Genomic DNA, 24,580 nt, shown 5'->3' with positions numbered 1-24,580 from the left:
AGAAAAACTCTTAATGAAGGTGTTTTCACATATGCACAGTCAATCCAATGCAACTTAAAAAGCATCATATAGTCTGAAACTTACTGTTAAAACATATTATTTATCTAAAAACGTTCTCCAAGTGTTACCTACTAGATTAAACATACTACTTTTCATTTGCATAAAAATTAAATGAATGGCATGCTTATGTATTGATTGTAAAGATAAGTTTATACATCCACTAGACGATAGATAGATAGATAGATAGATAGCGAACTAATTAATTTGAATATGACCTCGTGTGTATGCGCGAGCAAGCAAGCACCGCGTTACTCGCTCTCTATTGGTTGTTGAACTGCTGAAGTTTTAAAAGCCAGACAGAGTGGAGCCAACTTCCGTGACGTCACGTGACCGTAGCACAACTTCAGCACGGCGCTTGTATAACATGGCAACCAGCTGTATCCTTCCGCCTTTATATAGACTATACTTCTGGTGCATTTGGTGGTTGCTCATTGTGTCAAGTCCGATTGTATGCTGTACACAAATTAGGTTGTTTGTCTGCAGATAATATTCACATAAATAAATACAGTTTAAAAAATAAGCATAGCGCCTAATGTTATGTAAAATGTTAGAAGTCTATTTTAATACAATTTTGGCTAAATGTATTAAAATAAATCGTTAAAGCAGATTAAATCAACTGCATAGCCTATTTTTATTAATCTGCATACGCATTGCAAGGTTGGGCATTTTGGATTATTGTTATTATTATTATTATTAGATCTAATAATGATTTCTGTCTGTTGGAAACATGAAAACCATGACAATGTTTTTATGTAGGCTATGCACAAATGTTCATATCAATCTATATGTGCTCCAATACTGTGTTTTTTTTCAGTAAAATCACAGTGGCAAAATATCCTTAAATCTCAATAAATGCAATACAGAAACAAATAACTAAATAATAATAATAATAATAATAATTAGCAATACATTCAGAGCCAGATATAGCAAGTTAGAACGAATGAACACTAATAATATAATAGGACACTGTAATATTGTAATAGAATAAATAATATATAGTTAATTTAATCACTTACAGTTACATTCAGCTTCATGTAGGGCCCTCTGATCTCATTAGAAATGGTATTTGACTGTTAGTAAATGCCTTCTAATGTTGTCCATCTTAAAACCACTATAGAGGGACCATAATACTCACATAATACAATACTATACTCCATTAATCACAGACATCTTTTGATGATCTCAAGTGCATCTGCAGGCACGGAAGAGTAGTAGTTTGTCAAATGGGCGGATGGATATGCACTAATGTGATTCGCCTCCAGTCTGTTTGACGCCAGGACTGGTGAGAGACGAGGGAAAGAGAGGCAGGAAAAAAGGAAAAAAAACTCCTTCATGTCGGTGTCTGTAAAACAGAGCAAAGGTCGACAGACGCTACAGCATTTCATGAAAGGTATGCAATCTAATGATAATACATCTAGCCGATAAAGACGGTTCAGTGGTCACTTATCAACTTTATTCCAGCAGGGATGGTGGCTTTTCCGCGGGGGGGTGTTGAGAAGTGATTGAAAAAGTTTCCTTGCTGTTTTTTCTTTCCTTTTTGTGCAAATGAGGTGAGGAAAACACGTGAACGAAGTATATTTATATTTTCTAAAAGGAGTATTTAAAATATTTAAAACGGATTATAGACAGTTATTTTGAGGTTGTAATGGTTATTTGGGTTTAATTAATGTTAAACCACAAACTGCAAATCTAAACGGCTAACGGGCTATGTAGCAACTCGGCTAGCAGTAAGTTTTCACACAATACAGAAAAACAAATGTAACAGGAATGTATCCAGAAATATGTCGTTATGATTTTTGAAAGTTATGAAAACGGGTCATTTTATAGTAAAAGCGGCTTAAATTTAAACCGAATGCCCATGTTTTGAACTCAATCCTACAAAGTTGCGGCTAATGTAGCTTAGCTTCACTCCTCGTTTATTCAGCTAATAAATATTTATGATTTCACACGAAGTCGCGCGTATTTACAGCAAGGATGAAATAAACCACGGCGTACTTTAATAATAATTGGTATATAGTTAAAGAAAGTGACTGTTAACATTCTTGTGAGGAAAGATGTGCGTGTCGTGGCGTGTCTTACTGGCTGTGTCTCAAAAGCTAGTGTGCTGCCCACTCAGACAGCATTTTTAGGCATTATAGTCTCTAAAAACTGGTGTTCTGCCTTGGCTCGGGCTTACTAAACGTGCCTGTGATGCCCAAAATGCTGTCTAGATGGGCAGCTCACTTGCTTTGAGTCTGTCTTCAGTAATATTCGTTTAAATCCCTTGGAAACACATTCACAGATGTTTGCTTATGGTTTAACGTTACTGACTGAATTATCTGATGGGTAAAGTTTATATTTTAGCATCCGTTTGATAGTAATCATGGAGAATTTGAGCTGATGTGATGAGCTGATATCAGCCATCTCTGTGTGCAGTCTTTGGAAATATCCATTGTGAGCTGTGATCATCCTTGAAAGATGTGAAGATGTAAATAGATGGTTTGGGTATTTGTTTAAAAGTTGTTTGTGTGGTCTGAGCTTTGTTTATTGCTGTTTTTGTGGAGAGTTGTTATGTTTTTAGACAAAGAGCTTCAAAATCATAATTTTTTCCTTGGCCTTGGTGCACAGAGATAAATATTGCACATTGAATGACATTTTCCTAAGTATCGTAATAGCAGTTCTTTGTAGAAACTCATTTGAAAGATATCGGCTTGTTTTTGACCTTGACCAAGGGGAGGTTTAGATACGGTCAGCTTTTAACATGTTATCGGAGATGGAATGCCTTCAAAGAACAGCATCACCATGTTACTGGCTTTCATTCATCGCATAATAAGATTCTGTTTTATCAAAGCGTAGCATTGCTTTATTTCTCTAATGGTGATGCATAAATGATTGTCTTATCAATACCACTGAACTTACTGTTCTTTTTCAGTAGTCCTATATGAGATTTCAAATTTATCTTTAAATTTAAACACCATATGCATTATGATTCATATTCATAGCTCACTTTGGTGTACAATACGTACACTTTCTTTTAAGCAGAATAAAAATCAGTCTGGATTGGTAAGCATTATAAACAAGATTAAAAATATACATAACAGAAAATATGAGCATGCCAAATGATTAAGTTGTTGTTTTTTTCAATAGCAGCTTAACATGATGAAAAAAAATATTTTGTTTCACATAGTGAATCTAACATTGTAATTAAAAATTGGTTGATACAAACACACAGCGTTTCCAGATCTTGATCTTTAACATCTTGATGAGATGTTAAAAGATTTTTTTCCCAGATAACCACATTTTTTCATAGGTGGAGCTGTATTATTGTAATATTTGTTGCATTATGGCAACAAGTCATATTTTGCTTCTGGACTGGTTGGTTTGAAGTTTCTTCTTTGCATTTTTGCAATAGCAGAATTCGTTTCCATTGAGAGCCTCTGAATATCTGCCAACGTGTAACATCTGTCCCATAGATGTTCATGTGAGTGTTCACATCTGTTGTCAATCTTGAGCTATGATCTGATCCTGAATAATAACGATTAAAATGAATGCTGCAGATGTATACCTTCAGAAACCTGTTTTTCTTTGTAGTATTTCAGGCTTGGAGAACAATGGCCTGGCAATTGTTTATGTGCAGCATAAAGAGGGTCTATCCCTATTTATGTCGATGATGTAAGGCTCCAGGGATGGAGAGACTGGATGGTGTCAAGCAATTAAACAGCCCCCCTCTGAACGACTGCATCTTTGTCTTGGATGGGTGTGACGGCTCTCCTCCTTATTTAGAAAAAGAGATCTTGTTCTGGGCTTGTAAGAAAGCCATATTTTTCTGATCAAATTCAAACTGATAAAATTGTAAGGCAGTGCTTCTGTCTTGCATCTGTCGTGCTCTTAAATGTCACTGAAATGTTAGATGGCTCTTTCAATCTGGCTATTATACCTAATTGTATGCGTAATTTGATTTTAAGGATAATGCATGGGTTGAAGCCCACTAGAGGCATTGCGACTACACGACAGTCCTCGTAATAAATCAATTGATTCAGTAAGGAATAAAAGCACCTTCCTTGGTCTGGAGCTCCATTAGTGTCACAATGTGACTCCATTATGATTTAGAAAGCTGATTTCATGTGTAATTTTGCAAATGGCACTGCTCTTGAATGTATATCATAATTATAAAGCAGCATCAAGATGCACATCTTCTGATAATCATGTTGCGGTTGTGGTCAGCATCTTAATGTTATTTTCATTATTTGGGATGAAACAGATGACTGTCAATTTTCATTTTATGGGCATATTAGCCTCCGCCAAACATTTCTTCTTCACTTTTAAAGCAAAATGTCTCTCTCCCCATGAAATAAGAGCATAGAAAGAGTAAAAGCTTTAAGTGGGAGGCTTTTGTGACTGCTAGAAAAATCAATATGGGTAATGCTTTCTGTGCTTCTCATTTTGCAAATGGAGCAGCTGAGTGTAGAGGCAGGATGGAGATAGGGAGCAGGGAAGTGTGTGTTTGTGTATTGAGCTTCTATATTGCTGATCTGAGTCCTGTACTTCCTATTGTTAAAGCTTCGCTATCATCGGTCCCTCAGCAATCAAGGCAGAGTGTGCTGGTTACAAGCTGATTACTTGTTTCTGCTGATAAGCAAGGCGTTTTGGTGTGTGCCGGCTCATTGAACATAATCGCAGGAAGATTTCAGGAATTCTCTGGCCTGATTTTTACCATTCATAGTGTTAGTAATTGATCAGAATAGAGCAGTTTAAAGTAATGAGGAGTTTCAATTCAAGTTATTCTCTATTGACAGCATTAGTGGCGTAGGGTTGAGTAGCACATAAAATACTTAAAACATACAGAACATGCTGTTTCTATGCTTGCTTGCTTAGTCAATATTACAGCTTCTATCTTAGTAACTCTGGCATGGTATGTGTGAGGATCCAAGAACAGGACTTTGTACATACAAAATTGGAAAACAGGAATTACATCAGTGACCAACTGTATGAAGCTGACACCCGCCCCCAGTGAAATGCAGGTACTTCTTCCAGAGTAAATAGTTTTTTGTTTTTGTTGCAGTGACCGTGACAGGTGACTTCTCCAGTCATAAAGACATTTGACACGTACTGTTTTTTTTAAATGCAAACTTCATAGCACACACAATACGCGTTTTAAAGAAAAATTAATAAATGCATTTTAATGCTTTTTGCATTTTAAACCGTTCAAGTGCATATCTCCATATACTTATTAGTGCCCGCTTAGTATTACTGCTATTTTTGAAGGACTAGTAGTTTTTTCCAACTGAAGCTGTCAACAGAGCTAAACTTACACTACCATTAAAAAAAAATGTTTTTTATTATTATTGCTTTATTCAGCAAAGATGCATTAAATGTATCCAAAGTCACATTACACTGACTTTTATAATGTTACAAAAGATTTCTATTTTAAATAAATGCTGTTCTTTTGAATCTAATCAAAGAATCCAGGGGAAAAAAAGATTAGTTTCCGCAAAAATATTAGGCAGCACAACTTTTTTTCTATAATTATAAGAAAAGCTGCAAATCAGCTAATTAGAAGGATTTCTGAAGGATCAAGACTAGTGGTCGAGCGATATATCGGCCGATATCTGGCATTTTTCAAATATCGGCATTGGCCGATGCAGTTTATTTTGACGTCACAACGGACTTTTATTTTGACGGCGCCGAGAGCGGCAGCATCTGAGCACACAGTGCTCACTTTCTCCCTCTTGTTCGCCGTCGTTGTTAACAGTTCTATCTAATATGGATAGAAGTCTGTCTAATAATCAGATAGAGCTGTTAAACAAAGGAATTAAAAGTTATACAAAAAAGTATTATAATGATCGCTTTAATATTATTAGTAATAGAAAGGCAAACATTATAATACTTTCTCATTTGCCTTCAGCATTCAGCAAATGCTGAACAAATCTTTGAATGACTAATGAACATTTAATTTCACAAACCTTGCAGACTAGTCTAATCCAGCTGTGAGATCTTCTAAAGTGTGCATTTGTAACCTGCATGATCGCGTGATCTCTGCGTTCAGAGTTCAGCTTCACTGGAGAGGCGTGATCGACAAACTTTAAACTCGTGACTTCAAATTATGCTGCGTTTATGCTTTTGCTCACTGCCATATTCATGTCACTGTGTAATTCCACTGTATAATTTCACTGTGTGCTGTATGTAAAATGAGTGTTACTTTGGCTTTATTTGAAAAAATATGATTCCCAATGTACGCAAACATCCCAGAATACTGAGTACCCTGTTGGTTACAGTGTTTACTTCCTTTTTAATTATAATTTTATTAAATATTTATTTATTTGTGAAAAATACTTTGTCATCTAAAGTAGAGGTCGACCGATTCACCGGTTTTGCCGATTAATCGGCACTGATAGTTGATTGCCCCAACTATCGGTTATCGGCAAAAATCCATGCCGATAGTTTTCTGGTTTGCAACCGTTGCCGGAATGGCTGAGAAGGGTTCGCTGGCATTATACAGTACGAGAGCGGCCTCTAGAGGCGGAAATCACTGACAGCACGTGTTGTTTATTTTGACACGTGACACTGCACGCTGCACAGAGCGGGAAACTCCAGACGCGCATTTAAATACAGCCGACAGAAAAGCCTGCCACAGAACAGAGCGCCATTCACATAGTTTTCTATTAAATTACATTATATTTGTCCCAAATCGTTGTGAATGTATATAATGACTTCACCCTAGGCTATAAATTATGTATTGTGCATTTTTCAGCAAAACGTTTGTCTTTCTGTGGCTCTAATAAAGTCTGTATGCTTCATGTAGAGAGCTGTAATAGATAGCGATTTCTCTTTCCACTTGCTCTGTTTTTTTAAACACCGAACTTAAAACTCATTTATGCCACATTGTTCATTCTTGAAGCAAACTTATGTCCGTTTGGTGATTTAAATAAATTGTTTTAGACCGCCACTTGATTTGAACGCAAAGCATCTGGTGTGTGTGTGTGTGTGTGTGTGAGAGATACCTCTGAGTTCTCCTAGACGCAGCACTGCGCGACTAACTTTTCTTTTTTTTTTTGATTAGATAATTATCAAGTGTTAAAAAATAGAAGCAAATAAAGTGTGCGAGTACACATACAATATCCATATGTATGTAATTTTAATGCTATGCCCTTGTGTAGATATTTAAAGATGGCCATCTTTAAGCATGACTTGAAATTAAATGGTAACATTTAACAATAAAAGTCCATTCGTAGCATTAATGAAAACTGTAGAAGTATTGTTCCTTGTTAGTGTTTATTTCAACATTCACTATTAGCTACTAATAGGCTATATTTTTACATTTTAAAGTTTCTTTTAACATTAGCAAATTATGAAATAACTTTAATGGTCAATATAGTAAATAAATATTAATATTTTTATTCATTTACAAAGTATGGTTCAGTACTGTTGCTGATTTTTTTTTATTATTTAAATAGTAAAGCACTAGCTCTCTTTCACTATCCATTTTGAAAACTATCGGTTGATTAATCGGTATTGGCCAGTGTGGTCCAACCTAGCTATCGGTAAAATCCACTATCGATCGACCTCTAATCTAAAGTATAATTGTTTTTTACACTTTTTTTATTTTATTTTTTTTTTATCCATTTTCAAGTGTTTTAAAATTTCTTAAATATTAATTAAAATAAATAAAATTATATCGGCCACCCTACTTTCGAAGATATCGGCATCGGCTGTATAAAAAAAAAAAACAATATCGGTCGACTACTAATCAAGACTGGAGTAATGATGCAGAAAAGTCAGCTTTGCGTTACAGGAATAAATTACTTTTTAAAGTGTATTAAAATAGGAAAGCTATTTTAAATTGTAAATAATATTTCATATTACTGATTTCCTTGTATTTTTGATCAAATAAATGCAGCCTTGGTGAGCATTAGAAACCTTTTTTAAAAAAAAAAAAAGGGCGCAGAATATCTTACCAACCCCAAACATTTGAAGAGTAGTGTATATTGAACTCCTAACATTACCTAACATTCATCTGATGAACTGCAAAATTAGATCTGTACTCCTGGTGGAAGACAATGACATGTCAATTACAGCTTGTGCTATTAATGTCAGGGCTGGTTTGATTTGCTCCTGCTTCCGTTGTATATATGTGCCTGTACACACACAGGGTCTGAACAATATCGGGGAAGCTCTGTTGTACTGACAGTGGAGTGAGAAGAGATGACCTACTTTACTTACTGTTTGGAGATGTTTGGCTGTTGTTCGCCCATCTTAACTGTGCCTTTGACTAACATCATTCTTAATTTACATAAAGCATGGTGTGGTTTGACAGGGCAAACACTGTAGTGGTTCGGGGAGTAGGAAGTGCTTTGAATAGTAACATTTTGTCCTGAAGAGCCAATGGGCTGATGTTTGGCAGCTGAAGAGGTCAAGGGGAAGGGATGTGGCTACAGGAAGTGCCTCTCAGAGGTCTTATATCCTTTCTGTCCTGGTTACACTTGCAACTTTTTCAGCAGCTGTGCTATGCTCCGTTCTTCTCGCTCTGGGAGCTCCCTGGGTGGGGCAGCGGGAGGCTGTTGCTTACAGATCCAACACAATGAGTCTGTTGTAGTTCATCATAACACATGGCAGATGGGTACATCCTAACAGTTATCTGCAAGACCTCAGATGTGTGCGTAAGTGTGTGTGGCTTTTATAACTAAATAGGCGGTAGCGTTTTTTGCGCACGTCCTCTGGACAGTGTTTTTATTTATTTGTATTTTTTCAATATGTCTAAAATTGTCATTGTGTGCACTGATGTAGTGGTTTAAATGATTGGTCATTTGTAGTCTAATCATACTATTCAAAGACAATCTTAGCCTGTTTTTTAGCACTGTAAAGAGCTGAATAGCTGTAGGGTAACTGTTTGTCACCCATAAAGGGCTATGGACTTATTTTTTATTTTTGTCCACAACAATTTTAAGTTAAAATTTGTGTGAATGCATGAGTAGTATATATTTTAAATCAGTGATTCACAACTTTTTTGACTCGAATGCTTCCCATTATCCACAATATTCAAAGGCCCCATCATGTAGGCTAATTGGTTTCCGCATCTGCTGTAGTGTTTTAGTTTTTTTTTTAATGTGCGGAATCTGGAATCGTTCATAGGAGGGGTGGACGATATAGCCTCAAAATTATATCACAATATTTGCTGTATTGATTTTTATGATGATATACAAACAAATATGGAACAACGTTTTATTGGTGATTGCAGCTGGCAGGCAGCAGCATTTATTAGTGCAAACACAATGAAAGGCATTTTCCATCCTTTTCCAACGAGTTACTGTCATTGATGACAGCCTATCCAGAGCTCTACGCCTACTTTTTTCTTTTAGGAGCACCTTCTAATCAATAATCAAATTCTGATCAAAAAGTTAACTAGATTAATTAATTAGTAATTAATAATTACGAGGTGATATTTGACTCCTTAAAGTGATTTACAGGGAATTTTGTTTTTACCTTTTATAATGGCATTTTTCTAACTCTTATTAAAAGTATGCCATCTTTTGTCAAATTCAAACAAATATATATTTAAGCTTTTTAACATTTTTAATTAAAACAACAGAATAAGTAGAATAAGTTACCAATAAAATTAAATCGGTATTTAAGAAATAAATTTGTACTACAGAGGGGGGCACAGAAGAACACAAAAGTGGCTTGTAGGTGTATTTTCAGACATTTAATGAGGCTCAGAGGTTGCACTAGTGCAATTCATAAATTCATGTTGAGGTTAATGTTTTAAATATACAATTTTGAATATAGAAATATTAAATGATTTAAGTAACAGAAAAGATACTTTAAAAATTCAATTAAAACTGTCAGCAGGTGGCGGCAAGTCTGATTTTATCACTGAATCATTGAATGAATGAGGCATTTATATAGCGCTTTATTGTGAATTGCAATACACCCAAAGCGCTTTACACTCATGAGGGGGGGGGGGCTCTCCTCAACCACCACCAGTGTGCAGCATCCACTTGGATGATGCGACGGCAGCCACAGGACAGCGGCGCCAGTGCGCTCACCACACACCAGCTACAGGTGGAGAGGAGAGAGAGTCATAGAGCCAATCAAGTGGATGGGGATTATTGGGAAGCCATGATTGATAAGGACCAGCAGAGGGAATTTGGCCAGGACACCGGGGTCATCATTCATTTAATCGATTCGTTCGAACGGCCGGTTTATTCAGGAGCGAAGCATCTGACTGTCTTTATGAATGGGTAATTGAATCGTTGACTCACTAGATTCATTTAAAAACGCAGTTGATTCATAAACGAAACACCGCTGTGTTTGAATGGAGATGCGCAGCGGCTCAGATGTGACTTCGTCTGAAACTATTTTCATTGACGAAATTGAGCAAAATAAGGCAATAGTGTTGTAGTCAGACAATATACGTCACTTGATTAACTTATCGATTTAATACAGGTGTGCCTCACATGTCCTGAAAAGTGAAGCTGTGGGCTCTTTTATCGCCCCCTGGTGGCTGGCTGCAGTACATGTCATAAACACCGCCCTCTCCGTGTAAACGAATGGGACTTGAGTCAAAATAAAAAAATAAATTACACTTCTAATACAATTTTCCGAAATACGGTTTTGGTCATTTAAGGTAGTTGTCATCACACTGATATGTGTTCAATTGTTCTTTTTTGTGATAAGTTTCATTTTAGCTAGTAATTTGATGTATAAAAACAGGGCGTGTCGTTATGGTTGATTGGGTCTGTGGGAGTTTGGGCGGGACTCGGGGAGTTTGATTCCGCGGCTCCACCTCACAACTCTACTGCGCAGACTCGGGCTCCAAACGAATCTCTACTGTGCAGACTAGGGCTCCAAATGACGTCATTTTCTCAAGATGGCAACGGCCACATTGAGATCCTTTGGCTTCACTTTTCTATAGTGGAAGGAAGCAGAGACGCGTCGTCCACAATCTAAGATTTAATACAACAGTTCTTTAAACAAGATCACTTTTGCAAGCCGTCACTCTCCTTAGTTCATCGCGATCTCACAAAACTCCATTATAATCATCGCAGCTCTCTACACTGCACAGTGAATCTCTTATTTACACTCTGTAAACACTTTGTTTGTTACAATGAGAGGATACATCTGTGATACATTACTCAACACTGCAAAAACACGCAAGTACGTTAGAGACCTTAGAAGCTCCCTCAGCGCAAACACACATATGCTGATCGGGTCAGTCGCACAGGTGCTCCTAAATATTTTTTCAGAAATATGCAATGCGACTGAAATGGTCGCACTGTAGAGCCCTGCTACCTAATTCGAAGTGTAAATCTATTGTCATAAGGTGGCAGAAGCAGCATTATAGTGCAATAGTAGTGACCGGTGTTGGGCAAGTTACTTTAAAAAAGTAATTAGTCATAGTTGCTAGTTACTTCTCACGAAAGGTAACTGAGTTAGTAACTGAGTTACATCATTATAAAAGTAACCAATTACCAGGGAAAGTAACTGAGTTATTTAAAAAAAAAAAAAAAAAAGTCAAGTAACTTGGATGCCTCCAATATTAAATGTTAAATGAATGAAATGTACACTACATGGAATAAATGATTATTTTTAAACATTGTACACATACAAAACTATTTAAAAATACTTATTTAACACTGATCATTTTTTAACATTCTAACAGACATTATACCAACAAAGCACAATTTAACTTAAAATTAATAAGTTAGAAAACAATATTTTGTGGCCATTTTTGAGACCCACAAATAAATGCAGCCTTGCTGAGCAGAAGGGAATTCTTCTAAAACATCAGAAAATATTACAGATCCCAGTTTGAACACTGTGTGAACGTTATAATAAATGTATTAATAGAGCTGTTGTAATTATTATCATTATTATTGTCTTTTTAATTTTATTTAACGGAACAACAGTAATATTACAATACTAACATTTATGAATGTTGATGGAGCTTTTATTTTGACGGAAACCTGCAGGAAGTCCTCAGTACTTTTTGTTGGCCGCAGCAGATTTATAAATTATTCTCATTACTAATTTGGGAAGATGCACGTATCACATTGTCACATGCCTTGTAAAAATTCATAAAAGTGTTACTAAGCAAATGACGATTAATACAGTTTCAGCGCAGATTTCCCTCGTGGTTTGGACTTTGAACCCTGGCTAACGAGACAGCGTCGCGAGCTCCTGCAGCGTGTTTTAGAAAACAAAGTTCTGCAGTGTATTTAATTGTTTAAGGCCATTTCGCGATTTTAATCATCTTCTCATCGGAGACATGAGATGCGGTACTAATCGGTCTCTCGCTGTCGGTGCTTGTAATGATTTTTTCATCTTTTTCTGACAGTTTTAAATGTTTCCACACTGCTGACATGTTTGCTGCATTAGTGCGCCGAATAATTTCGGCTGCCGAACAGTCGGTGCATCCCTAGTAAATACGTCATAAAGTCGCTATATCATTGATATCGCGATGACACTTTTTTGATCATATAAAAATTTATACTGGTATTATCGTGGACGGTATGATATGGCACACCCCTACTTCATAGATTAAAATAAGTAAATAAAGTAATTATAATTAAATTCCATTTCAGAATTCCAAAAGTTTTAAGAATTTAAGAAGTGAATTTACATGACTTTTCCAGTTGTTTGTTTTATTTTATAGCGATTAAGTATTAAAAAAATAAAAAAGGAAATGTGTATTCAGTATAAAAATGCCTATGTTTTAAGATATTAATTTACATTAATTTTTCAGGTCTAGAAACTAAACTTTTCAAATTAGGCTACCTCATAGGTTCTTCAAAGGAAACATATATTAATGAGATGAATTAAAATAAGAAATCTTGATTTTTCAATCTTTTTATCTAATTTTAGTACTACTTTTGTCTTATTTTAACATCTTGAGGCTCCCTTTGGAAGTTTGGTCCTTACCTTCTGGTGGGGAAACACTGTCTTACTGGAACTGTTTACTGGAACCATTTTTTTTTTAAAACCATTTTTAATCATCTTTTTCCACTTAATTTTAAGTCTTAAATGAAGTACAAATATTCCATGTATCTTGTCAGATGATAACATGTGACCCTGGCCCACAAAACCAGTCATAAGTAGCACGGGTATATGTGTAGAAATATCCAACAATGCATTGTATGGGTCAAAATTATCCATTTTTCTTTTATGCCAAAAATCATTAGGATATGAAGTAAAGATGAAGTTCAATGAAGATATTTTGTAAATTTTACTACCGTAAATATCAAAACTTAATTTTTGATTAGTAATATGCATGTTAAGAATGTCATTTGGACCACTTTAAAGGTGATTTTCTCAACATGTTTTTTTTTTTTTTTTTTTGCACCCTCAGATTCCAGATTTTCAAATAATTGTATTGTAGCCAAATATTGTCCTATCCTATTAAACTGATGTATAAATCTCAATTTAAAAAAATTGACCCTAATGACTGGTTTTGTGGTTCAGGGTCACATATAAGGTCATGAACAAAAAAAAAAATTAAAAGTATATAGTATAGGAGATAGACAGTCCATGTGATATTTGTCATTATTATGAATCGCATTTTATTTCCAAACTGATGTCAGTTTCTCTTTTTTTGTTGCAGGTGCCCCTTCTCGAAGTGTCAGCCTCTGACCGCAGCCAGTATCTGGCATGGATTAGTCTCTAATATCTAATAGTCATCTCATCGTTGTTTTCAGCCTTAATTTCTCAATTGCCCTTTACACTAATTCTTGGAGTGGTTGTGACCCAGTTCCACCCCCTTCCCGCTTCACTGCAGGCCTTCCTGAACCCTGAGCACCAGCAGCTGCGTCCTGCCTCAACTTCCTGTCCTTGGTCGTGCAAGGCTAAGCTTGTCCACTCCCCTACCCCCCCCCACATACACAAACACACACATAATCATCTTCCTGGCACACTGCGGGCCGAGAGCGCTTCAGATCCCGCTTCCTGGTGCAGCCCAGCACTATGACCTCCATGTCCAGTCTGTTCTCCTTCACCAGCCCAGCGGTGAAGCGGTTGCTGGGCTGGAAGCAGGGCGACGAGGAGGAAAAATGGGCGGAAAAGGCTGTGGACGCCCTGGTGAAGAAGCTGAAGAAGAAAAAGGGTGCCATGGAGGACTTGGAGAAGGCCCTCAGCAGCCCCGGACAGCCCAGCAAATGTGTGACCATCCCCCGGTCGCTGGATGGGCGGCTGCAGGTGTCCCACAGGAAAGGACTGCCTCACGTCATCTACTGCCGCGTGTGGCGCTGGCCTGATCTGCAGTCCCATCACGAGCTCAAACCCCTAGAGGTGTGCGAGTATCCGTTCGGTTCCAAACAGAAAGAAGTGTGTATCAACCCATATCACTACAAACGAGTTGAAAGTCCTGGTAAGTCATGACTGATATGTTTATATTACTTCTCATGACAGATGTTTTACAACACAAATGTTTTTTCATATTAAGATTTTCTTGCCACATATATGGAAAAGTGATTAAAGTTCACTACATGGTAATTATAGTTAGCTAAAACCATAAAAGCATTTTTGTTACTTGAAATGAAATCGTGACCAGGAATAAAATTAAAAATATTTAAAATAATTTAAAAACGTACATTTATTTTATTTCAGCTAGTTGCCAAAGCAACATTTCTCATTTTATTTACTTTCATTTTCATTTGATCATTTATTTACTTGATGTACTAAAATTACTGCAATAATTAAAATGTTTTAAAACTGAAATAAAAAAATAATAATAATATAGACATATTTAAAAATAATAATATAATAAAGTAATAAAAACATTCATCAAAAAAATTTTACTAAAACTTTTAAACTAAAATTCAAATGAAAATGTAAAAAATTTAAAAAATCTAAATTTAAAAAAAAAAACTGTAACGTAACAGTATTTCAGTAATACTAAAATAACACCTTGTAGACTACTGTTTGAAATTTGGGGTTGGTAATGTTTTTTTTTTTAATCTTATGTTCACTAAAGCTACATTTATTTAATCAAAAATACAGTAAAAACAGTAATATTGTGAAATGTTGTTACTATTTAAAATAATTTTATAATATATTTGAAAATATAATTTATTCTTGACTATAACAGAATTAATTTCTTTAAAAAAAAAATTTAAAAACTCAATCCCCAAACTTTCGAATGTGTAGTGTTTTTTTTGTTTTTGTTTTTTTTCTCAACCAGTATATCACCAGTCTTAGCAGTTTAATATTTTTTTGTTGAACCATGTTAAAACTCATTTGATTAGTCACACATCATTAAATACTTATCAGCTGATTTCATCTCTCTGCCAATGCAGTGTTCTTCCGATAAGCTGTCTTTGATGACAAGAAAACAAAAAACGGGCAAAATAACAGCGGATTGGTCAACATACAGTCAGGTCCATAAATATTGGGACATCGACACAATTCTAACATTTTTGGCTCTATACACCACCACAATGGATTTCAAATGAAACGAACAAGATGTGCTTTAACTGCAGACTGTCAGCTTAATACTAAATAATAATAAATCATAAATCAAACTTTTTAATACTTTTTAATACTTGGTTGCAAATCCTTTGCAGTCAATTACAGCCTGAAGTCTGGAACGCATAGACATCACCAGACGCTGGGTTTCATCCCTGGTGATGCTCTGCCAGGCCTGTACTGCAACCGTCTTCAGTTCCTGCTTGTTCTTGGGGCATTTTCCCTTCAGTTTTGTCTTCAGCAAGTGAAATGCATGCTCAATCGGATTCAGGTCAGGTGATTGACTTGGCCATTGCATAACAGTCCACTTCTTTCCCTTCAAAAACTCTTTGGTTGCTTTTGCAGTATGCTTTGGGTCATTGTCCATCTGCACTGTGAAGCACCGTCCAATGAGTTCTGAAGCATTTGGCTGAATATGAGCAGATAATATTGCCCGAAACACTTCAGAATTCATCCTGCTGCTTTTGTCAGCAGTCACATCATCAATAAATACAAGAGAACCAGTTCCACTGGCAGCCATACATGCCCACGCCATGACACTACCACCACCATGCTTCACTGATGAGGTGGTATGCTTAGGATCATGAGCAGTTCCTTTCCTTCTCCATACTCTTCTCTTCCCATCACTCTGGTACAAGTTGATCTGTCCATAGGATGTTGTTCCAGAATTGAGAATACTTTTTTAGATGTTGTTTGGCAAACTCTAATCTGGCCTTCCTCACCAATGGTTTACATCTTGTGGTGAACCCTCTGTATTCACTCTGGTGAAGTCTTCTCTTGATTGTTGACTTTGACACACATACACCTACCTCCTGGAGAGTGTTCTTGATCTGGCCGACTGTTGTGAAGGGTGTTTTCTTCACCAGGGAAAGAATTCTTCGGTCATCCACCACAGTTGTTTTCCATGATCTTCCGGGTCTTTTGGTGTTGCTGAGCTCACCGGTGCGTTCCTTCTTTTTAAGAATGTTCCAAACAATTGTTTTGGCCACGCCTAATGTTTTTGCTATCTCTCTGATGGGTTTGTTTTGTTTTTTCAGCCTGCAATGCAAATGCAGATAGCACACTTGAAATGAACTCTGGACCTTTTATCTGCTCATTGTAATTGGGATAATGAGGGAATAACACACACCTGGCCATGGAACAGCTGAGAAGCCAATTGTTCCATTACTTTTGGTCCCTTAACAAGTGGGAGGCACATATGCAAACTGTTGTAATTCCTACACCGTTCACCTGATTTGGATGTAAATACCCTCAAATTAAAGCTGACAGTCTGCAGTTAAAGCACATCTTGTTCGTTTCACTTGAAATCCATTGTGGTGGTGTATAGAGCCAAAAATGTTAGAATTGTGTCGATGTCCCAATATTTATGGACCTGACTGTATATGTCCCCTGCGAGGATATGTGTCCTATTATTTCCTCTGCATATCCAGCAGTATAGACTGTGTTGACTATCAGATATCCTTTGCCCCCAGAGGCCTTCTGATCTCCGTAACCTCTGTTGCCCTCTGCTTAGATTGAGATGTGCACTGTATTGAGCTTTTCAAGGGCAGATATCACATGTCACTCAGGAGAGAAAACATTTCTGTTGAAGCCAGAAAACTGATCTGTTGTGCCTTAGCTATTACCTTGGAGCCAGAGTCGGCCAATCAGCACAAAGATGTCAAGGATGCAGTGCTCTTTTTTTTTTTTTTTTTTTTTTTGTGCCATAAATATTTAAATCAGAATGTTTAAAATACTGGTATCTTTTCTCAGTGCTTCCTCCGGTGTTGGTGCCACGACACAGCGAGTTCAACCCTCAGCACAGTCTGCTGGTGCAGTTCCGCAACCTGAGTCACAATGAGCCTCACATGCCTCTCAACGCCACCTTCCCAGAGTCCTTCCAGCAGCACAGCGGAGGAAGCTCCTTCCCCATCTCTCCGAACTCGCCCTACCCTCCGTCTCCTGCTAGCAGCGGCACCTACCCCAACTCTCCTGCAAGCTCTGGGCCATCCAGCCCCTTCCAGCTGCCAGGTACACACAACACCACTCGTTAGAGCTGCACGATTAATCGTTAAAAGATAGATTCAAACACCCATGCCAGTCCATTTTTAAAAAATAACGATTCACCCGTGTCTATTAAACCTTTGAAAAAATCCTACCGGAACATTCAAATCTGCGTTGGCACTGCCGCCAACACAGAGATAGCAGACATATAACATGTTTAGGTAAGAAACAGCTTCACAAACAGTCTTTTCAACTACACAGTATTATTTTTGTCTTAAAGTCATTCATATTATCACAGACATACTGGGATGAAAGTTTATCAAAGTTGAGTAAATCCCCTTTTAAAAGTAACTGGCGCTTCAAATAACATTTGTGTCGATTACGTTGTTTTGCCAAGTGACTTTTAAAAAATATTTGTCATTGAATCATTCATTCAAGAGATTCGTTCAAAAACGCTTATTCATCTAGTAATGAAACAAGTGAAGTATTTATTAGCGAGTCATTGAATCATACATTCAGACCACTTTTTCATAATTAATATTAAAAATTGGTGTATTCAGTATATTTTTTATATATATATATATATATATATATATTTAAATATATATTTTAAATTGTTTAGTAAACTAATTACACTTTTAAATAGATTGCAGCAATAATATTTTGTCACATTATTTTGTTTAATTCAGAATCGTGGGGAAATCGTGATCACTATTGGAGACAAAAAAATATTAATTCTCAGTTTATCCAGAATCGTGCAGCTCTACCACTCATGAAATTGATAGCTCTTTTGGGATGTTTTTGCCAGTGGCAAACTGATGTGTTGATTTTCTTTGCTGCTGCGATTGCAAACGGATGTGTGACGCTGAATGATAAACCTGTGATATGACGGTGAGTTGTGCAGTGTCGATTGCTGTCAGTAAACAATGGAAATGCCAGCTAAGCAGCACACCAAAGCCCGGTGACTTCAGTCCTGCTGCTGGGTGCCCATCACTTGGCACCGGCCCGCGCTCCCTCTATTCTGTATCGAGTGATTTGCTGATGCCTGCATCCGTAGGCTGGGTGCACTCAGGCAGAAGGACAGCAAATGTTTTATAGCGCTGTGGGTTAGAACTAAAGCTGGTTTTATTCATAGAAATTGCTTGATTCATCACAGCTTCAGATCTGCCTCAGTGATTAAAGTGATGGAAGCACTTGAAGCTTTGACATGTACATTGTGAATGAATAACTGTTTTACAATATGAGCTGCTGTTTTGTGTCTGCTAATCACTAGTGCAGTCGCAACAGCATCAACAATTCAATATTTAAACCAGGGGTGTCAAACTCAGTTCCTGGAGGGCCACAGCCCTGCACAGTTTAGATGCAACCCTAATTAAACACACTTGATCCAGCTGGTCCAAGTCTTTAAGGCTTATTTGAAAACTACATGGTATGTGAGTTGGAGCAGGGTTGGAACTGCGGCCCTCCAGGAACTGAGTTTGACACCCCTGATTGAAACACTATACCATGAAAAAGTTTGGCAACAAAAGAAATTTATACTTTTATTCAGCAAGGATACATTAAATTAATCAGAAATGACAGTAAAGATGTTTATAATGTTACAAAAGATTAATTCATTTTTAGTCATCAAACAATCCTGAAAAAAATGTACTGCAGTTTCCACAAAAATATAAAGCAGGACAACTGTTTTCAACATTGATAATTATTAAATAATATTTAGAAATGCTTCTTGAGCACCAAATCAGCACTGGATTAAGTGCTGCTAAAAATTCAGTGTTGCCATCACAGAAATAAATTACAATTTATAACGTATTCATAATTTTTTTTTTTCCTTTTTTAATTGTATTCATATTTTACAATATTACTGTTACAAAATGTTGCTTTTTGCTCAAATAACTGCAGCCTTGGTAAGCATAAGAGACTTTTTCAAAACCATGAAATCTTACCAACCCCAAACTTTCAGTGACTAATGATTCATTCAGATGGATCCGTTTTTCTGCAGTGAAAATCCAAAGGAAATACAGCATAATTTTGTTTCTTATATGTTCAATAAAAAAATAACTCATCTGATATGACTGATGCACCAGACAAGCACTCTGACAACGCTCTTCTCCTTTGGCTTCATTGAATTTGTCTGGAAATGTAATTTATCAAGCCTTTTTAAAATACTTCTTGCGTTAGATAATGTCTTCCGAGGATTGTTTTTTTGAGCCAGAGGTGCTTTTTTTTTTTTTATTAGCCATAAACCGCTTCTGGAAGAGATTGCATTCAAATATATTTTGCTGTTCTGCTTGCTTTTTATTGGTAAAACAGATACTTCTAAAGCAGTATACGTGTCCAAATAATAAACAGCTCTGCCACATATTTAAACTTGCCCAGATGATGGTCAACAAAAAAGGTCCGCTTTAAATAGCTGTTGTTTCCACGTAATGAATATCTGTATTATTGTACAGAGGTGGGTGTTTGATGTAAGGGATTTGTGAAATCTAACACTAAAAGGTTTCCATAAGATGCGAAGCGGCTTCCTGTAAAGAATCATCAGAATTCAGGCTCCAGGGGATTGCAGTGGAAGCCCATTTGTTTGCAGAAGGCCTCATTGTCTGACCGCTCTCTCTCTGTGGTGTCTCTTTACCAGCTGATACCCCTCCTCCTGCCTACATGCCTCCAGATGAACAGATGGGACAGGACGGGTCTCAGTCCATGGAGACTGGCAGCAGCATGGTTCCTCAGAACATGCCCAGAGGGGGTAAGAAACTATTAACGTCCTATTCAGAAGTGATCCAGGTGTGATGTCAAAGAACATAAAAAAAAAGAAAAGAAAACTCCCTCAAATCTGAACATCGTCATGTAGCTTGTTCATTACAGAAGTATGTGTGTATGTCTGTCTATGGCATGTTTTATAGAGGAAATATTGGCCTATATTGCCAATGGCCTTGCAGAAACAGATGTTTGCCTACAGCCATAAAAGTAAAAAATATTTTGGCCATTCTTGCGGTTAGACAGGGAATAAAATGTAAGAGGTTAAAATTCACAACTGTCCAAAATCCAATTGCGATTTTTTTTATTTTTAAATATAGTAATTAACACAGTTAAAAATTTAGGTCTATTTAATGATATGCTTGTTTCTACTCCAACTTGTTCAAAAATTTGTGGAGGGATTTTTCACAGCATATTAAAGCGTGTTTTTAATTTTGTGATTTAAATTGACAAGAATTTGAAAACTTGATATAAAGGTAACAATGCAAAGCTCATTGCAACTGGTGCATGGCAGGCATGCTTCAAATGATGTTTAGTGAAGTTTTGTTCATACATAAACAGAAAACAGCACTGACTAAAATATCGATCTTAAGATTTGAGAATTGATGTTGGTTCATCAAAATGAGTATCAGTTTAATTGAAGAAATCTGTAGTAAAATGACCAACAACAGACCAACAACCTGGTACTTTGGAAACACAAGTTTGTTTTGCGTCAGACCAAAATAAAACCTGTGCATTGCAATTGTGTAAAGCCAGACAGTCCGATTAGAGGTCACAACATTGAGATAGCTCTTGCCATTTTTTTTTTTTAAAGCAAAGTCACACCTCTGTAGTTAAACACATTGTCATCATGACTGAGCCTGAATTTCTAACGCCGTTTGCCTGTTGTAATCTTTAAATCCTTTTGGCCCGGTATCCCCCTCTAATCTCTCCAGAATGTTTATCTAGCTGATGTGGTGAAGTATCTGAGCAAGTTGAAACAATAGATGGCTTCAGCTCAAGGTCTTGTTTTATTTTCCACTTTCAGATGTGCAGCCAGTGGAGTATGAGGAGCCCAGTCACTGGTGCTCTATTGTGTACTATGAGCTGAATAATCGTGTAGGAGAGGCTTACCACGCTTCCTCTACCAGCGTGCTGGTTGATGGATTCACTGACCCATCCAACAACAAGAACCGCTTCTGCCTGGGCCTGCTCTCCAACGTCAATCGCAACTCCACTATTGAAAACACTCGTCGCCATATTGGCAAAGGTATGCATGCGCTTATTATGCACAAAGATCTTGTACACCGCAACTCTGCTGTCACTTAGTCCTGGAAACCCAAATGGGACTTGACTTTAACCTTCAGCAAAGCAGTGTTGTTATCATTAACTAAAGCTATTAAAAACATTTTTTGATAATTCAAATATAGCTTAATATTAGGTTAAATATTAGGTGAAAAAGTTGAAATTTTGCCTTGTCAGCTAGCTGAAGTTGAAGTTCTAGAATTACTAATTGAAATCATTTAAACATTTAAAAATATAAAAAATGAACTAATAAAATGACCAAGGCACATAAAAATTACAAAAAAGTAAACTAAAATTTAAGTGAAAACTCAAAATATAAAAGTAATTCAGAATATGTATAAAAACTATAAATAATACACACAGTGTAACACAGTGGCAAAGGTTTGTCAGCATGGTGACCTATAATGACAACCTTTACCCTGTTTAAGGCCTGTTCACACCAAAAAAGATAACTGTACGATTAGATGCACGATATTGGATTTTTGCCTATATTTTTCAACTCATTTTGGCCGATACTGATATATTTCCTTTTGTTTGGAAACAACACCAAGTCTCTCCTGTGCAGAAATTATAAGCAAAATATTTTTAATTTTGGTTAGTTTTTTGCAAGAACTTATTTATTAGAATTAAATAAAAAAATAATGGTTTTTTAACAGTACATTGAAGCTTTGAAAATAACTATAAATAAACTATCAATCGCTGCATTTTGTTCCCCCAGTAAGATGCAGTGTTAACCCTAACATTTTAAGATTTAACATTTGTAGATGGTCTAAAACAAAAGAGTTGTAAAAATTCTAAAAATCTTTTAGAGCTCATGATTTGTTTAAAAAAATAAAACGCATTACACATTAATGAATAAATCAGTATATATACAATTATTTAATTTACAAGTATCGTTTTCTTTCTCTTTTTTTCATGTAAGCTATAGCTTCTGACCATTAAATCAAAACACAGGCTATTTTACTTTATTTTAATTTAATTAGAAGTAGGCCAACAGCGCCCCCTACAGATTGAAACCCGGGGAGGCTGTCACTGCTGCCGCTGCACGTGCTATTACTGTTTACTCTATGGCACACCGAAAGCATCATTCAGACAAAACTTTGCTTCAAGAATGAACCACACTGCTGACTTGATCTAATCACTAGTACACCCTGAGCACATGTGAGGTAACCTATTCCTCTTATCGGCATGACATATGGGCATAATTTTTCATATCAGGCCTATGCCGATATTCACATTTAAAGCCATTATTGGCCGATTCAGATAATATCGTGCATCCCTATATACGATAACTATATGGCATGCACACCAACTGACAATAATGGTCTAATGGTTTATTATAAGCATGTGCTGTTATTTAAATGTTTTTTTTTTTTTTTTTTTTTGCCAGTTTGAATGCTTGAGATCTTTAAATTTGGGTGGATTCTGATTGTCAGTGATTTTTAGCGTTCAGGTGGATAAAAATTATTTTGAAAGTGATTTGAATGATATTGTTCCTCTTGTTATAGCTGTGGTGTGGACTTCTCTATTCTCATGAAATTAGATTGATTATTACATTTTATAATTATCTTTATAGTTATTGTCCTTGGTGTGCATGGCCCTTTAAAAGCAAGACTTTTTCCGTCAGTTTTTAGATGATTTATGGTGGGATGATCTGGTTTAGTAACAAAGAAGGCAATTGTGTTAATATTACAATGATAACAATTACTCATCTCCACACCTAAAAAAGTGAAATGTTCTCCAAGTGAACATGTTTGATTACAATGGTGAATCATTGTTGGACTGTATTATGATTCACTATTGAAATAAATCACAGGAAGACCATCTTTTTCTAATCTTGCACAGAATGTGCAGATTCTTATAAAGCAAAAGGTTAATTATTTTGTGTTTTACTCTATAATAGAATATTTCAGAAGTGCATTTACAACAATCTCTTCTCCCTCAGGTGTCCACCTGTATTATGTTGGAGGAGAAGTGTATGCAGAGTGTCTGAGTGACACCAGCATTTTCGTCCAGAGTCGAAACTGCAACTACCACCATGGCTTCCACCCCACAACTGTCTGCAAGATCCCCAGCGGCTGCAGCCTCAAGATCTTCAACAACCAAGAATTCGCTCAGCTGCTCGCTCAGTCTGTCAACCACGGATTCGAGGCCGTCTACGAACTCACCAAGATGTGCACCATCCGCATGAGCTTTGTAAAGGTACGAGTATCACCACCAATGACAAGCTTTCAGATGACAAGCCTTTGACAGTTCAGGGGGTAAAAATGTAATAGAAGATCTATCCTTGTGTAACTTCTTACCTCTATTTTTTTTAGGGCTGGGGCGCAGAGTATCACAGACAAGATGTGACGAGCACCCCTTGCTGGATAGAAGTGCATCTTCACGGTCCCCTCCAATGGCTGGATAAAGTCCTAACACAAATGGGTTCTCCTCTGAACCCCATCTCTTCTGTCTCATAATGAAGGGCCCTGCTGGGCTGGGAGAATTATTTTTTTTATTTTATTTTTTTTTAGCTTTTTATTTTTTGGTTGTTTCTTTTCTTTTTTTCTTCACTTTTGAAAGAAAAGGAGATCTTAAGGGCTGAACTGTTTACACTACCTGCAGAAGGGTGACCGGATCCTGCGGCAGTCAGAACGAGAAGAATGAACTGGGGCTACAAGCACATCTAGCTGAGGAAAATTCTAGGCAGTGACACAAAATGGACTAACTACTGCTTTAGCAATTACCTTTCTGTTTGTTTGTTTGTTTGTTTGTTTTGCATACAATTGTTTTAAAATGATGCTTGTATGACTGATTTTCTCTAACTGTAGGTAATCTAGTAGATGAAACTGACATGCTTTCATATCTCTACTTCACTTTACACCAGTTGAAAATAGCAATTTCCTAGTTCTATGAGAATCTTTTTAATTGCTATGTTGTCTAATCCCTGTTATTTGCAAGGCATATTTTCCTTTATATGTTTACTCAAAGCTCATTACAAATGTTTCCTTTTTATAGCATCTGTTGCCTTAAGGCAAATCAAAGTTACTGCTTTTAAATAAAGTTCTTTTATCTGATA

At 36.5% G+C, this 24,580-nt stretch overlaps 1 protein-coding gene across 2 annotated transcripts; it reads left to right on the top strand.

Moving 5' to 3' along the window:
- The first annotated feature begins 1,292 nt into the window (after positions 1–1,292).
- Positions 1,293–24,580, top strand: smad5 (SMAD family member 5). 2 transcript variants are annotated; one of them, XM_058798165.1, is made up of 8 exons: positions 1,309–1,450; positions 1,525–1,610; positions 13,637–14,398; positions 17,248–17,505; positions 20,114–20,224; positions 21,263–21,484; positions 23,465–23,721; positions 23,838–24,580. In XM_058798165.1, the coding sequence occupies exons 3-8, from the start codon at positions 13,996–13,998 to the stop codon at positions 23,979–23,981; spliced, it is 1,395 nt and encodes a 464-aa protein (XP_058654148.1). In that variant the 5' UTR covers positions 1,309–1,450; positions 1,525–1,610; positions 13,637–13,995; the 3' UTR covers positions 23,982–24,580. The 2 variants fall into 2 exon arrangements, with proteins under 2 accessions (XP_058654145.1, XP_058654148.1); XM_058798162.1 differs by lacking the exon at positions 1,525–1,610 and having other exon boundaries at positions 1,293–1,450.

Source organism: Onychostoma macrolepis, chromosome 14 (assembly GCF_012432095.1).
Source record: "Onychostoma macrolepis isolate SWU-2019 chromosome 14, ASM1243209v1, whole genome shotgun sequence".
Taxonomy (NCBI): Eukaryota; Metazoa; Chordata; class Actinopteri; order Cypriniformes; family Cyprinidae; genus Onychostoma; species Onychostoma macrolepis.
Note: the sequence above shows the minus strand (reverse complement) of the source record. Positions and strands in the feature narration are given on the sequence as shown.

What these genes read in the sequence shown, in the direction of transcription:
- smad5 (XM_058798162.1), top strand. Translation starts at nt 13,996, where the DNA reads ATGACCTCCATGTCCAGTCTGTTCTCCTTCACCAGCCCAGCGGTGAAG. An exon ending in CAAACGAGTTGAAAGTCCTG is followed by an intron (nt 14,399 to 17,247) that starts GTAAGTCATGAC and finishes ATCTTTTCTCAG; the next exon opens with TGCTTCCTCCGGTGTTGGTG. An exon ending in TCGTCGCCATATTGGCAAAG is followed by an intron (nt 21,485 to 23,464) that starts GTATGCATGCGC and finishes CTTCTCCCTCAG; the next exon opens with GTGTCCACCTGTATTATGTT.